The following is a 16,077-nucleotide window of genomic DNA, read 5'->3' as shown; positions in this document are numbered from 1 at the left end:
CAGGGAATAGCTGAGCGCAGAAAGTTTAATGTTTGGGTGGATCACTGAGGAATTGGTGCTTTAATAACCATGTCTAGTGCAGATGTAAGAGTATAGTTCAATAAGTTATTATATGTGAACTGTATATTATGAAACAATACACATATTTATACCGGGTACATGGTATAATAATGCTTTCCTGCACTCCCATGACTGTAACTAGTGCTAGGGCCCGGGTTTAGATCGAGCCATTTCGATAAGGACCGTGGACCGTGTCTGTTACAGTTCATTGCCCTTTTGGGCTGTCTTGTTAAGATCCCAAGTCATATCAGAGATTGCTCCACAATATCATCGCGGGCCTCTTTGAAGAACAAAAAGATCTATAAATCGTTCGTAAGGTGCAAGGTATCGATTCATCGATATCCCGTGATACTCATCTACGAACAGACGTTATAGTAAGCGCACCACTAAGGATATCGTGTGTACGATAGATATGAGCTGACTTATAAGTCTATACTATTTTACCATGATCGAGGCATAAACCATGTGCATTGCACCAGTGTATTTTCTTGGACTAAGCCAGATAAATGTGACCTCACAACCTACACATAGAACATACATGCGGCCAATAGATTAGAAATGAATGAGACAATATATCCGATCTCCGAGAGGACATCACGATGAGTCCCAATAGTACAACAAATCTGCATGAAGTCCAGATTTCGTCAAGCATCCGCAGTCAGAAATACTGAATCCGCGACTCGACGGCACGCAGGAGTGAGCCGGGGTGCGGATTCAGGTAAATTCAAGTCGGAATTGGTCAGCGTTCTACATATATACTACGCGCGATTTTTTAAAATCCGGAAAATCCACGCTTTTAGGGGTTCATCGGTAGCATACCAGTAGATCCCGATACCTTACGCGCCTCCCACACACTTACTGGAGCCCATATGTACTGAATCAAAAGTATTATTCATTCATTACTTTGTACCCAAGGCCCCCACGAACAAAGGATGGACATAAATAGGTAGAACTGAGAAAAATAAGGAAAAACAGGGTCCACGGCCTTATGGAAGGCATAGGATCTCAAATCATTTAGGCAAATTGAGCTTATGAACCTAATTATAAGTGTGACCACGAGCATATATACGTATTATAATACTCACTCCGAGTAACTTATCTCACATGATGAAGCAAGTGAAACTTCCAATAGGGTTGTAAGATAAATTCCTCTGAGCTCTGGGGAGTTTCCTAGGATCGGTATCCACAGAGGGCAACTCAGACGTGGCGGTGGATGAGACATCAGCGAGTGAACCCATTTTTGCAGTGTAAAGTTAGCGCTTGAAATCAATTGAAAGAGAAGATTTTTGATGATGATTGATGGGTGGTGCGGTCTCAAATCTGAGCACTTATGAGTTACGAGCTAATGATTCAATTCGGCAAAGTAACTACTATTTTACCTACGATTGGTCGTAAATGAAGTCAATTCCCAGTTGGCTATACGCAGATAATGATAGAAGCGTGGATGGCCCAAGCGGTATTTTCGAGCTTGAGTCCTGCCGGGTTTTCCGGTGGACGTAAAGAACCACTCTATATCTGATCATGAATCATAATTATAACCTTAGGTGAAATTAGCTACCATGGGCCTCCGATGATCTCCAATCTCAGTTTCCCGTCGTACGATGATAATGACGGACTCTACCACTTGGTGGATGGGTCCTTACATCATTAATCTACCTCCAGTATTATCTCAAACAACTCTTCTTAAGCGTCTATTATCGAACACTTGCTAATTTCCAGCACTCACATTATGTATCTCGTAAGAGTTTCCTCCTGACTCAACGCCCATACTTCAGCACAAGAGCATATCTGGATTTAATACCGTCGATGATTTTCAGCACCCTTATACTACTTCCTGCCACATTCGGTTTGAGTGGAAATGCTCTTCCTCTACTTAAACCGGGAGACCTATAACTAAATAGAAGACAACTGCCCGAGATACCGAATTGAATAAAACCATCAAACGCTTATCGCTGAAACTTTGACATGTGGCTGTGACTACGATTCAATCCACGTATTATTCAGCAATAATGATCAACGTCGAGCCACGAGTACTGGGTTGTACATGCTGTAGTAGATTATGAAACAGGGACGGGCCTCGTTCAGCCTACGATCGATACATGAGGCCTCGTCTGGAGCACTGCTATTTATCAATTGCAAGGACATACTTCTTTCATGCACCACTACAATTAGGTTATAACTATAAAACTATTCTCCGGGCTGAGCTTTACGGTTCGAATGCTATGCAAAGAAGACATAGCTTCATCTATGACCAGATGAAGTGGATTTGGTCCAGCGAACAAGTTTCATCTACACTGAACAAAAGTAGTGGTCAGAACAATTGAGGATGAGTGCGAGAAGTCTAATTCAGGATTCTCATTGTTTGGGTCATAGCGACGAGGTCTCAGGGTCTACTGATACACATGCCCAAACACCATGAGTATACAAGGCTTGCATCGGGCTTGCTATGCACGCCCCCTCCTCACTAAATACATCTTAGATTAGAGCCTACTATGCGCGACCCAGTATTCCCAACTATTTGTGCGCTGGCGCTCGTGTTACTTTTGCTGGTTTTGCCAACGCATGTGCGGGCTCGTAATATCGGTACTCTCCTCTTTATTGGCTGGTCGTTCATTTCAACCCTCGTTTTCTTCGTCAACTCACTCGTTTGGGCTGGAAACCTTTCTGACCCAGCTCCGGTTTGGTGCGATATCTGTGAGTGTGGCGTCTGAGGAGTGGCGCTTACTGTGCTGACTAATGCTTGTGCTTGTAGCGGCCAAAATTCTGATTGGGGTTAGCGTCGGGTTGAGCGCTGCATCACTGTGCATCAACCGTAAACTCTATCAAATCACGCACCCAAAATATGCTCACGGCGATAGCAACTCTGTTTGTTCGCTTCACATATTCTTGTCTTGCCTTTTCTGACTTTAATTTGTAGAAACGCCGCACGGCTATGTTCGACCTTGGAATCGGGCTGGGCCTTCCTGTGCTTGTCATGATATTACGTGGGTAGCTGTATGGAACAATTTTAGCCATTGCTCACTCTTCACGATAGATACTGTAGTTCAAGGTCATCGCTATGATATCATTGAAGACGTTGGCTGTTACCCCAGTATGTTACCGTCAATTGGTTTGTTTTTCGATCGGAACCTGATTGCATTATTGCAGCCACCTACACGACTCTCCTTGCTATCCCAATGGTTTTCATGTGGCCTGTTCTTATCCACTGCGTAGGCTTGTTCTACTCCTTTTTCACCATCCGTGAATTGGTCAATCGACGCCGCCAATTCTCCAACATGCTCTCGACTACACGATCTGGCCTCAATACGTCTCAGTATTTACGGCTCATGGCGCTTGCGGCAACCGAAATGGTGCTTTCTCTCCCTCTCAGCCTCTATGTCCTCATCAGCTTTATCATGACGCCACAAAACCCCTGGATAAGCTGGGCGGATACGCATCAAGGCTTTGGGAACATCACGTTCGAGGCCTGGGAATCCGTCGAGTTAAACCCACCATTCATGGTCATACTCCAATTCACTCGATATTCTGCCCCCATTCTGGCAATCGTATTTTTCCTGTATTTCGGAATTGCGGGTGAAGCCACCGCAGAGTATCGTAGATGGTATTGGTCCATTGCTGGACGGTTTGGTGTCAAGAAACAGGCTGGTTCAGGATATTCTGGCTGGTAAGTAGTCCTAGGAATGAATTTTGATTGTGGGCACCGGCTAATCAAGCGCCACAGGACCAACCGTCTTGCGTCTAATCCATCCACTGCCCCACATAATGTGTCATTCCCGTCCGCTCGTCCTACCATGGACACCACACGCTACCCGAGCCACTCTTTGGACCGTGTCACCAAGAACGACGTAGAATCACAACTGCAATCTCGAGATACTCTAGACTTGCATAGCTTGAATAGGTCTGGCGATTTGGCAGAGCCAAAGCCTGCGGAGCACAAGTAATTCACCGATATCACTAACGAATGCATATTTTTCAGTTTGGGACAAAGGGACTATACAGGCTATCTTATGTTTCACTTCGATTTTCTCACGATTTCGCTCTTTATTTCTTCAGTGACTTTAACGTTGTATTTCTATTTATAAATGCAATTTCTCGTGGTTAACAATCAAACGTCAGTATCAACATCCGCCGTGAGCCGATGCTAACTAAGCACTAAGGAACCACTATAATCTAGTACAAATTTCAGATGACTCGCTCACCCACTTCCACCACTCACCGTCAAGTGGTTCCTTTCCACTATTTACGATACCTATAGCCAATACCTGGGCGCTTCTTTTTCACAATAAAGCTCGCTTGCTGGTACCTTTGTTGGTATTCTCGAACATCTGGCACATTGCTCGTGTTGTTACCATCATCGAACAAAGCTGAAAAGGGTAATACATACTCTTGATCTTCAATTGTTCCTATTTCTGGTTATGGCTATATGCGATCCATTTGTTCACCAAATTATTTGTAAGTTGTGCGAGGGCACACAAGCGATTTGAAATCGAAAAGGCAGATAAGGGTCTGTCTTGGTCAATTTTCTAATAGGCATACATACACAAGATTCAACTATGCACCAATGAGCAGTCATGATGAGGAAGGGTCAAGTGAGTGCTGTTTACGTTAGGGTTCTTTCTCCATTCATCTGTGACTAAGCAGGGTGGGTATATTCGAGTGTAGCGATCCAAACCTTCCGTATGACCGGATCACATTCATATGTATATGGATTCTTACCCACCCATGTGATCGGTCTTTGTATCAAGTACCGCAGCAGGCCGTACCTGCGCACTATGACTGCTATGTATCTGAGATGACTTCATCCATGACTTCCAGTGACGTTGACGATAGAGATGGGTATTGCTAGGCGAATTTGACCGGCCGAGCCTATCAACTCTACGGGAAGCGGGATTAGTCCAAAATGCTATGTGAGTTATGGTCGTACCTTCCCGCATCGATTGAATGCCGTGAAGTGTTTGTATCATCCATGATCACCGAAACATAGCGTTGTAAGGATACGATGGCCAACTGCCTGCGAAATGAGAACAATTGATAGTTAGCCATCCGACTCCAGATTAATACTGGGCCATTGTTTTCGGTATTCTGTGAGAGTACAGGCGACCCTCCGAGTCTGGCCGTAAGATCAGACAAACTTGATATTTAGTAAGTAGGTAATTAGGGCCCGATATTAATCCACTGTCTCCAATACGGGCAATCGAATATCAAATATTGAGTTGCTCTCAACTGGGGTCAGACGGATCCTTTGTATGAGCTATCTGCTGAGTATAATATTCTCTCGGCACCAATGGTTTTCACCATTGAGTTGTAAGTTGTAAAGTTGATTTGGACGCCAGCTCCTGCGCTGGGAGGGAGATTTGCAGTGCCAAGAAATATGCTCTCGGGTACCCTGTGTGCGCACGCTCCTATTAAATAATAAGTCATTGATCCACGACCCTAATCTCGACTGAATAACTGGTTCTGAACCGGGGCTGCGCAAGGTTGGAGCCAAAGCATTTGGGAAGTGTCTATGACCTATGTGACATATCCTTCCTGAGTTTGGTTGTCTTGACTGCACCATGGTTCAGTCATGCGTATAAAAGTGCGTCTGGATTGAGTCTCTCCTCCCTACCACCAACAACTACTTGTACCCCAGTCAGTCTACAGCCAAAACTATCTTTTTTCGCACTAACGAACAGGATACTGACTGATACAGTCACCATGAAGTTCACCCTTATATTTGCACTTCTCGCCACTTGCTTGATTTCCCAGGTTGATGCAAAATGGTGCTGTTGTGCCTTAGATGAGGACAGTAGGGCCTGCTGCAAGAAGCAAGGCAAGGGAGACACTTTTTATGCCCCTGGGTGCGGGTTTATCAATGGGCAAACTTGCGATGTCGGACCAAGCTCTAATGATCAATACGAGTTTAAGATGTGCTGCGACTACCGCGAAGGAACTGCCCAGGGGATGTGCTTCTAAATCTAGTAAGCTGAAGCTCCGGACTTCCGCACTATCGCGTTATTGACTGTAGTGGGAATATAGACGATGTTGTCAATGCGTTTATATATGAATGGCAGGCTCAGGCTGACTTGAGAAAGATCATGTAATCAAAGTGAAAGCCTTTGTAAATAAATAAGATACTATAGCTAAGGATAACGACCACCGAAGTGAAGTCCTATTGCCCATACATGAATGTTGCCTAGAACTTCCAAGTCCTGAGATAAGATCGTAAACACGTCCCAGTACTGTAGTTTGGGGGAGCACGATAGCTTTACGATGCTATTTCGAGTTGGGAACTTGATCTTTTCGCTTATAAGAGTGTGCTCATTCATTATGCAACATAAAGCTCCAACACGTGTGCAGTAAATATCGCCGCTATACATCACGACCGATGGTGGATAGATGATTGATTGTAGGTTAGAGTAGAGTAGTACCTTCCGTTTCAGTTACTTCACAACTCCATTGCTTGTTTGCCAACGTAAATATAGCTAGCTCTAGAGTACATAACTTATATTTACTGGAAGATTTAAGACCGAGTACCTAGCGACCACCTTATTTAATCCAGCTGGTCACATTCGTACACTAGTCTCGCAGGCCCTAGCCAATAGCATCAATACAGGCGCCGAGAAGCTCATCCAGGCCTTCGTGCTCCCTGATACTTGCCTAACTCCACAGGCGAATGGAAAGTGCTGTTACTGTGCGTTAGATGAAGATGGTAGAGGTTGTTGCGATAAGGTAATGGGAAGTGACGGTTTCTGGACCACCGACTGCGGCTTCTTCAATGATCAGTGGACAGACCTATGACCTTGGTAACAAATCTGGCCTTCAGAGCCAGTGCCTTAAATTCTGTACTTATCGTGAGAGGTTCCCGGAAAAAATGTGCTTTTGAGTCAGGTGAGGACAGCCTCTATAGTTACACCTATATCACCATGTTGACCCTCGATAAAACCCTCTTAATAGGTAATGGGTATATGTAAACAAATAAATAAAACTGAAAAAGCTTAGAGCTCAATTGAAATCGTAAGAAGACTCTTGTATGCCCGAGGTACAATAGAGACAAGTGCGACCTGGGAATGACTTCAAGCCATTAATATTCTATAGCCATGGTAGTGATAGCATTGTATACACAAAATTCAGCCGAATCCGGACCCCGCAGGATCTAGTCAGTTGCACTTCCACGCGTCTGAAGTATGAAAGTGACCCCGCCTCCCTAGTCATATGTGACTTTCGAGTGCAGTGCTTAGTAGGCCGCTACGAAAGCTAACTAGCCCTTCCAAGCCTATTTTTGAACTCGGTATATCCCAACTCGAATCGGAGGTCTCCGAGTCTTTTAAATTTCCTTGGACCAAGAACACGTACTCCCGGCCGGGGTATCTGAATATGTTTTAAGCAGTTTAGTGATCATTTAGAATACAAGCGCTAATAAATCTCGATTCATAACGTCTACATTTATCGTTTTTACTAATATTTCAAGCTGACCACTGGGCATTATAAGAGCACCGTGTGTGGTTGGGACAAGCAAACTGTGCGTGTACCTGCAGTGCTCGATCAGTACAGGTCATTAGTGGTAGGAATTATGCAGATTCACTTGCCGAGGGATTATTTAGAAACACATGCCCTGAGCATTTCCTTCGCGGTAGTTGCAGCAATACTTAAAGTCCGATTGCTTGCTTGGGCTCCCTCCGACGTCGCAGCTTTGGCCGTTGATAAGACCACATTTAGGCGAAAAAAATGTGTCGCCCCCCATCACACTCTTGCAGCAAGCCTCACTGTTCTTGTTGAGTGCACAACAACACCATAGGGCATTGGCACCGGGGGCGAAAAGTGCTGCCAAAGTAATAACTGGGAGCAAGAATTTCATGACGTTCTAGGAAAAGGTGTTAGAAGTCGATGTCATTGCTGAACGGTTGTAAACATCGAGCTCACGAGGTGATAAAAGGGGAGGCAAGCGACTTGAGTGAGGTTGACCTCCAGAGAACACACTCTTTTATACCTCCTTCCGCACGGCCTGTCAATAAACGCATGTTTGAAAAAGCGAAAGAAATCATGGAGCAAGAGTGCTTCAAGCTTCTGAACTTTCCCATCTAGTTTATCTATTAATGTAAACTCTCGATTCTAGGGATTGATTTATTTGTAATGAACATCGGTTAGTTGGTAACTTACCTATGGCCAACCTTCTGGGCGTCGATCGTCGAGTGGCAAGCAGCCAGGTGATACTTTGTGAAGAGAAGTAATTTGATGGAGCATAGGAAACCCTAAGAAGAGTTTGAATACCTTCCTTGGACAGACTCGGAAGTAATGATGCTGGATCCATAATTTTGAGCACCCGTCTGACATCACACAACTAGGGTACATGCCGTAAATTGATCGAGAATAATATATTGATGCGCTACAAATAATTAACGGGCATATATCGAGCACCAGAATGGAAGACAAATCACTACACCATAGTAAATCCATGCATATATACAAAAAAATCATTCATATACGCTCGATAATAAACCAAGTGCAAGCAAGCATATGTGAAAAAAGGAATCCAAAAAAGAATATGACAATCCATTGTACATAGGTCAACAATTGGTTGCCGCGACCGCTGCCTGCAACGAGCGGCTGTCTTTCTAGTCATAACGCCTCGTTCCGAATTGGCCTATTCGGTACTATATGACCGTTCATGTTCATACCAGCCTTGGTCGTGATATCAGCAGCTAAAGATCTCTCCCCTAGGGATTTTATTGAATCAGGGACTTGAAATAGCTCTGGTCGCACGCTAGTGGGAGTTCCGGCCTCGAGTGTAGGTGTACTCGTGGGAGACATGGACAACGCTTTCTGCGGAGGAAGGAACCAGCGAGAGAGTTCCTGGCGGTACGTCTCATCGTACAACCAACGCACAAGCATCGCTTCCAAGGCCTGGCGTTTAACAGGTTTGGACAGGTAATCGGACATCCCGACTAGAAAGGAGTTTATGGGTCGTGTGTTTGGAACGTTGTGTAGCGAGAAAACTTACCCTTGAGACACTTTTCCTTGTCCCCTCGAATGGCAGACGCCGTCATCGCAATAATGGGTATCGATCGTACCTCGACTGATTCTAATTGTCGAATACACATTGTCGCTTCATAGCCGTCCATTTCAGGCATCTGCACGTACGCAACTCCCCTCAGCCACCGCCTGGTTCTCGTATGCCCCGTGGAGAACTCTAACTCACCTGGCAATCCATCAAAATCAGGTCATAGGTTCGTCTCTCCAAGGCGGCGAGAACTTGTTTTCCATTATCCGCCGCCTCGGCGTTAAAGTTCATTTTCCGCAACGTCTTGAGTGCAATCTGTTGGTTTATCAGATTATCTTCTGCAACGAGGATCCATATCCCTTCTCGTGGGCGTTGCAGCGAGCCCGAGGGCCTGGGTGCCATTCCGTTGACCATATTTGACCCGAGGAGGCCATTTCCATTTGTATCGCCAGCGATGAAATGGCGCTTGCCGGACCGAGTGGAAGTGGGCTTGTCGAGTTCGACTCGGTTGGAGTTTCTGTTTGGGGTAAAATAGGCAGCGCGATCGATGCCGCGGCTTCTGGTGATAACGAACGAGGTGCAGCGGGCAACTCATCAGATGCCTTTTTGAATGGAACCGAAAACCAGGCACATGTGCCCTTGCCTTCTTTCGAGTCGAGACCGATCCGCCCGCGCATGAGCTCCACGAGCTGTCAAAGTAATCGTCAATAAATCTTGGCTTCGATATTAATGTGATTTCTCCCCGCGCGCGCACGTTTTTACTAATCGTCAATCCCAGCCCGGTGCCTCCGTACCTCCTCGCAGTGGACGAGTCGGCCTGTGAGAACGGCTGGAACAGTCGCTCGCGGATCGAGTCTGCGATACCCATCCCTTCGTCCTCGACCGAGAACCGCACTCGCACTGTCTTTTCATCCTCTGATTCCTGGATGGCCCGCAGGGTGATCGAACCCTCGGACGTGAACTTGATCGAGTTGGTCAGGAGGTTAGTTAATACTTGACGAAGTCGGCCTGGGAATGACGGGTTACATGTTGGCTCCATTGAAATGTTCTACGCCCTCGCTTACCAGGATCGCCCATAACGCGGCCGGCATACTTGATGTGTATCTCGTCATTGAAAATGAGGCCCTTGCAAAACAAAATCAATCCCCAGAACCTGGGCTGAACCAATCCAGGCCGTACCTTTTTTCGGGCCGCAAACGACAACATTTTTTTGGTATCCAAGAGTACCACACCAAGGGACAACGGAATATTATCAATATCAAGCTTGCCTATTTCGACCTCTGTCCCATTCCGCGATTAGATAAGCTGACGTCACCCAATTAAACACTTACTCGAAAAGTCAAGAATGTCATTGATAACCCTATCCGGTTCCAAGTTAGCCAAAACAAGGTGGCATATAGCTCATCAAAAAAACATGACCCACGTGAGGAGAGCATCCGCCGATCTTTGGATGTTCTCGGCGATTCCGCGTTGTTCTTCATTGAGATGAGTATCGCAGAGCAGTTCGGATAAACCGATCACGCCAGCGATGGGAGTTCTGTCGTCACCAGGTTTTAACACTCCTGGTGCATATAATAGGATCCAAGACTCACCGGATCTCGTGGGACATGTTCGCCAAGAACTGCGACTTGAGTCTGCTGGCCTCTTTCGCCGCAGTCTCGGACGCCAAAAGCCTCGACCGCTCCGCAAACGACTCGCGCAACCGCACCTCGGCGATTTTCCTGTACAGGGATCACATCAAGACCTCACTTTGCCCAAGTCTGAACAACCACCCTTACCGATCTGTTATATCCATGCTCGCCCCGACGACGCCAATCACCGGCCGTTCCTCATCCGCAGCCCCACCAGGACCACTACTAGCCACCACGGCCGCAGGCCCAATCCCAACCCCATCCGCCAGACCCTCCCACTCCTCCCTCAACGGCGTAAACTGCGTCCTAAACCACCGGCCCTCGATCTCCATCTCCTGCACCGCATTCTCCCCCGCAAACGCACGCTCGATCGCAGAGCCGATCAAGCTTGCGTCCCAGGCCTCGTAGATCGACCGGCCGATCATCGAGTTGTTGCGTGTTCGGTGCGCCGAGCGCGAGTTGGTGTGCGACGAGGGAGGTTGCGAGGACGAGTGGTCTGAGCGGGAGGAGGATGTAGTTGTCGATCCTTGTGGAGAGTTCATTAATTTGAGTTGACGCAGACCGGGTCCCTCTGCAATCGTGATCTTCATGTCTTTTCGTGATATTCAACTCCCTACAGCTAAACATAGGTCCTGAGCAGACTCACCTTGGTCGATAGCCCAAAGCGTGACCGCCGCATGGTTCAACGTCGCCTGTAGCCTCTCTTGTGCTCTCCGGGACACAGCGAGCGCTTCGACCGTATCGTGAATATCCGTGCACGTTCCTAGCCATTTCACAATCCGACCCCGCCGATCGCGCATCGGTAACGCCCGACCGACCATCCATCGGTAAACACCGTCCTTGCGACGACATCGGTAGTTTGTTTCGTACATCTCACCGGTCCGCAGCGCATGCGACCACGCAATGGCTTTGCTCGTGCAAAACATATGATGCGGCCACGAGGGAGGGGACCAATGACAATGGATCAAATCAATCAAGGATGGGAATTAGCTTCTGCAACTCCCAACCCCAGGAATACAACTCGAATTTCTTACCGGCAGAAGGCATATCATCAGGATGGAAGAGTCCCTGCCATCCCAACCCAGCCGAGTCGTGCGGATCGGACCCGGTATACTCGTACCATCCCTTGTCTGACGTATTCCCCCCATTGCATACAAACGCATTTCAAGCAATCCGGGTTATTCAAGCACGGCCGCACATTTCGATCCGACATGGGTTGTTTTCCAAACACCACCCACCCCATCGCGTTTCATCCCAATCGAGTGTGCACATGGGACCCCCATTATTCCCAAAGTTTCAAATCCGAACCCAAAAGTGGAGCCCGACAAATAGAACAAGAACGGCACCATTGTGGCGTTGAATTCACGAAGCAGCGAATGGCGTCATTGGGCAAGGGATTACCCATGCGGTATGATGACAGGGTTGCGATTAGGGGGGGTTGTGTTGAGTGAATGGATGAGGGTTGGATCGGGGGGTTGCGGGGTTGCGGTCGGCAGGGCGGGGGAATGGCAAGATTAGAGGGGTCCGGCGGTGAGTGATGAGAGTGAGACCGGCAGCAGAGTCCAATGTTCCCATGGCATGGCGAGTACAAGCCGAGAGCAGAAGGATAATAGGGTGACCCAAGCGTGCGAAAAGGGGATGTTACGTGGCAAGTTGGAGCACCCGCGACCAACGAGCGAATCAATCCCGATCGAACAAGAAATGTATTAAGAAGAATGAACGGCAAAGGAACTCTACAGTTAGAAAGCTTCCCCTATGATGGATGGGCACTCACTGTAATATGTATGATATCCATCCGGTCTCGTTGTCCATACGAGCTGAGGCAAACAGTCGCAAATGCGCTCGAATTCTATAGCATATATCCACGTTAGCATCGCGATGAGACAATAGCGACGAGTCGCAAGGGACAATATCAGAACGACAAACAAAAACAACATACGTGAATTGCTCTCATCCTGGACACTCTGCACCCTCTCCTTCTCGATCTGGGTCACGTCCCGAATAGTCATGACGCCTCCCACAAGCTCGCCCCTCGTATCCCGCACTGGCCTGGCGGAAATCTCGAGCACGAGGCGAACCCCGTCTGGTATACCCACATCGTGTAGAACGGACGACGGGGCCTGCCTAACCGTCGAAGGCGTTTCTCCAACAACTGAATCCGAGCCCGCACGCTCTAGAGTGGGCTTGGCGCCCTGGGGGAAATAGCTATCGCTCAACAAGGGCCTGAACGTCCCCGACGGAGACGCGGCCTTGACAGTTGTGGTGGGATCGGATCCGGCGTCAGAGCGCTCGGTCCTAGTAGGCGAGTCACCCGAACCAGAAGAAACACTCCCGCCCCCGCTCCCATTAGTATCACCCTTTTCAGAAACAAACGAGGCCTCGTCGGTACGCACACCCCCGCACCGGTGTTCGTTGACGACCTGGCCAAGCACAGCAGCACGATAGAGTGGATGCGAATTGGGACCGATCGGAGAGGTAAAGTCTAGATCGGTAAGGACGAGTGAAGGGTGCCATTGACGGGTGGCGTTGAGCCCAGACGCAGAGCCGGGACTGGGACGTAAGCCAGATGATGGAGAGTTGCAGCGTGATCCGTGCTTGGCGCTCCCGTCGAACAAGACGACGCCTGGTTCACCGGCTCCGACGAGCTCGACCCATCGCTGGTTCCGTATGGCAACGGTTCCGTCGGCGGAGAGGGCGATGGTGGGGACACCGAGGGCATCGATGACGCCATCTCGAAGTGTTTCGGCCAGGGTGATGGGCGGGGGAGAGGGTGACGATCGGGAGGCTAGTGTGGGGATGGAAGGGCGGCGGGGCGGAGATAGGGCAGCGGAGCCGAAGGAACTGAGTGGCGTCGGAATTGGGTCATCGAGTGGGGCACGCATAGGGAAGCCTTGTGCTAGAAACGAGGTATGGCTGTCTTCGTACATGACGTTTTGTGGCATTCGGGGCGATGGTGGTCTGCTTGGATCTGAACTGTTTGTCAGCGGAGAGGCTAGATCCACGCCTTCGTCCACTGGATGAAGCGTTGGGGGCTCCAGATGTGTTTTCGCCTCTGTTTTACGTCCAAGTCGGTTGTTCCGGCGAGGAGTGTTCACGTCTCTGAGCGATATCGTGTAGAAACATTCGTGGATCATGATCGTTCGTGGCGCGGTAAGAGTGTTTGTCGGTGACTTGGACGTAGCGTACATCTATTCCAGCATCAGCATCGAGTAAATGAAGAATGTATTATGTGTGTACCGGATCATCCGTCGGATGCCACGCAGACACACACATATCCAGCATCGCAGCCTTGCTCGTTTTCAGCCGACGAATAACCGGAGCTGCCGTATCCGCATGCCCAATCCTCTGCGCCGCCTCGTTCAGCGCAAGCATAAACGCCGGGCGCGACTCTTCCGCCCACACATGGCTCGTCGTCCGCCCCACCAAGTCTGCAGCAGGAACACCAAACAGCCGTTCAGCCTGTCGCGATATCACCCGTACTTGTCGGTTCGCATCCAGCACTGCGAGTGCCTCGGGCGCAAACCGCAGTCCCCGCATCGCCTCATGCAGGTCCAGCATCCTTCGAGTAGGGGAGAAAGGTGGAGAGGGGGTGGTGGATCCGAGAACGAGAGAGGCAAATCTCAGATGTGAAATGGTCGGCGGTCGAGCACGTAATCAAACACTGTGCGTCATAGATCAAGGGCAGGGTCTAGACTAATTAGCCGGTGACAAATCAGAACTGTCCAAGAAGGGGATAATTGGCGCGCCAACCCAGTCGGGTTTGTTCTCCAAGTTTGATTGGGATATAAATATAACCACTATTTGATCAGGCCTCTGTATACTCGCATAGTACGTGTCAGCTGATAGCGAGATGGCTAAGTGGTCGCTACGTGGAATAAAGATGAGCCGGCGTATTGGTTCTGTTGTACGACGATTCCTCGACACCAAGAACACAGAGGACTGCTATCTGGCACACCTCCGAGGCCATCAACAATAAATCCAATTCGCAGGATATAAGATTCTCCTTGTCGATTAAATGGAAGAGTGCCCGAGCTCAAGCCATGATATAGCTCATGGACCCCTCCCAGATTCTAATCTGATCTACCATCATGCGATAAGCATGCTAAATCGATTGAAGACTGCAGAAAGCCCATACTAGAATAATCTAGCATATTCTATCGCAGTAACCGAGTCAAGTGTCGAGCCAGTGGTATATCCGCAGTAGAAAGCGCAGCTGTCTACGATATGACTCGAGGGGTTCTTCAAGGTATATAAGAGGCTCCTTCAGGCCCTTGTACCCCTACCTCTCTACTCACTCTACTCGCTCTGTCTTTACTCTTCTCATAACGCGCTTTTGTACTCGTTTACTATGTACATTCGTCTATTATCATTTTATTTCCACAAGAGCCACAGAATAAATCCAAGCAAAATTCAGTCGAAAAATCCAAGTTGCTCATAATACCGGGTTAAATGACATAAGACGTGTATCACTTCACTTTACCTCCCGGATAACTTACGGATTCTCGACAACCAACCGTGGCGCGTTTTCATATCCAATGAGTCTCGATTCGGTATCTTCTCTACGACAGTACATTCTTCTGAATACGCTATTTTCACTTTTGTTTCTCGGTCACTGCCTGTATATGCTCTGCATGATCCCCCGGAGCTCGTGAGCCCGGAGTTCTCGAGAAGCTTAGACGAGATAATCATGATGATCTCGTTTCGGCTTTTCGAGCATTTCGGGCTCGCGAGCTCCGGTGGATTGTGCAGAGCATGGAGGGCTTTACATGATCCAAACTTTCTCCCCAATATTTCCTTCCACGAGTTATTGTCCAAAATCCTCTTTTATCTGCCTTGTACAAGTACCCCATCGAAAGCGTGCTGTAACCTCTACCAGCTTTAAATTTGGTAAACCTAATTGGGACGCTGAATCTCAACCGGCGAATCATAGACTGAATCTATACCCCATTCATCAAAACTCCCTCTCCTTTTAGGTAGACTTGTTTCAACGCGTTCAAAAATATATACTTATCCACAAAGTAACATGTCTGACTTCTGTACATGGGAAATCAACCAGATCCGGAATGACCATGAGGCAACAAGGGATGTTGAACCGCGTCAAAATTAGAACTGGCCTCCCTTGACCTGGGGGATTCATCTTCTAGCGAATTGAGCCTGGCCAGCACCTGACAGTTGCGATTTCACTCAGCAACCCACGTTCTTAAAGTCTATCATGAATTAAACAAAGCATACCGTTTCAATCACAACCTGGGTTAAAAACGCCAACGCAATGGTCGGCAACACCCAGCATCTGCAAAAAAAAAAAAAAAAAAAAAAAAAAAAAAAAAAAAAAAAAAAAAAAAAAAAAAAAAAAACAAGAAGAAAAAGAAAAAAAAAAAAAAAAAAAAAAAAGAAAAGAGAAAAAAA

At 47.8% G+C, this 16,077-nt stretch overlaps 2 protein-coding genes across 2 annotated transcripts; one reads left to right on the top strand and one right to left on the bottom strand.

Moving 5' to 3' along the window:
• Positions 1-2,462: 2,462 nt before the first annotated feature.
• On the top strand, positions 2,463-4,001 carry RhiXN_12271 (STE3-type pheromone receptor; the record flags this gene model as incomplete). Its single annotated transcript, XM_043332086.1, has 7 exons — positions 2,463-2,479; positions 2,540-2,754; positions 2,813-2,925; positions 2,978-3,044; positions 3,095-3,151; positions 3,208-3,724; positions 3,782-4,001. 7 exons carry the CDS (start codon positions 2,463-2,465, stop codon positions 3,999-4,001), a joined length of 1,206 nt encoding a protein of 401 aa, XP_043186847.1.
• Positions 4,002-8,658: 4,657 nt separating this feature from the next.
• On the bottom strand, positions 8,659-14,229 carry RhiXN_12270 (protein-histidine kinase; the record flags this gene model as incomplete). Its single annotated transcript, XM_043332085.1, has 14 exons — positions 8,659-8,984; positions 9,041-9,170; positions 9,239-9,557; positions 9,611-9,729; positions 9,795-10,048; positions 10,105-10,165; positions 10,220-10,320; positions 10,372-10,400; positions 10,464-10,577; positions 10,633-10,761; positions 10,819-11,263; positions 11,318-11,434; positions 12,611-13,859; positions 13,909-14,229. 14 exons carry the CDS (start codon positions 14,227-14,229, stop codon positions 8,659-8,661), a joined length of 3,714 nt encoding a protein of 1,237 aa, XP_043186846.1.
• Between the last annotated feature and the right edge of the window lie 1,848 nt (positions 14,230-16,077).

Source organism: Rhizoctonia solani, chromosome 15, assembly GCF_016906535.1.
Source record: "Rhizoctonia solani chromosome 15, complete sequence".
Taxonomy (NCBI): Eukaryota; Fungi; Basidiomycota; class Agaricomycetes; order Cantharellales; family Ceratobasidiaceae; genus Rhizoctonia; species Rhizoctonia solani.
The sequence above is the reverse complement of the archived record's forward strand: the minus strand, read 5'-3'. Positions and strand labels throughout refer to the sequence as shown.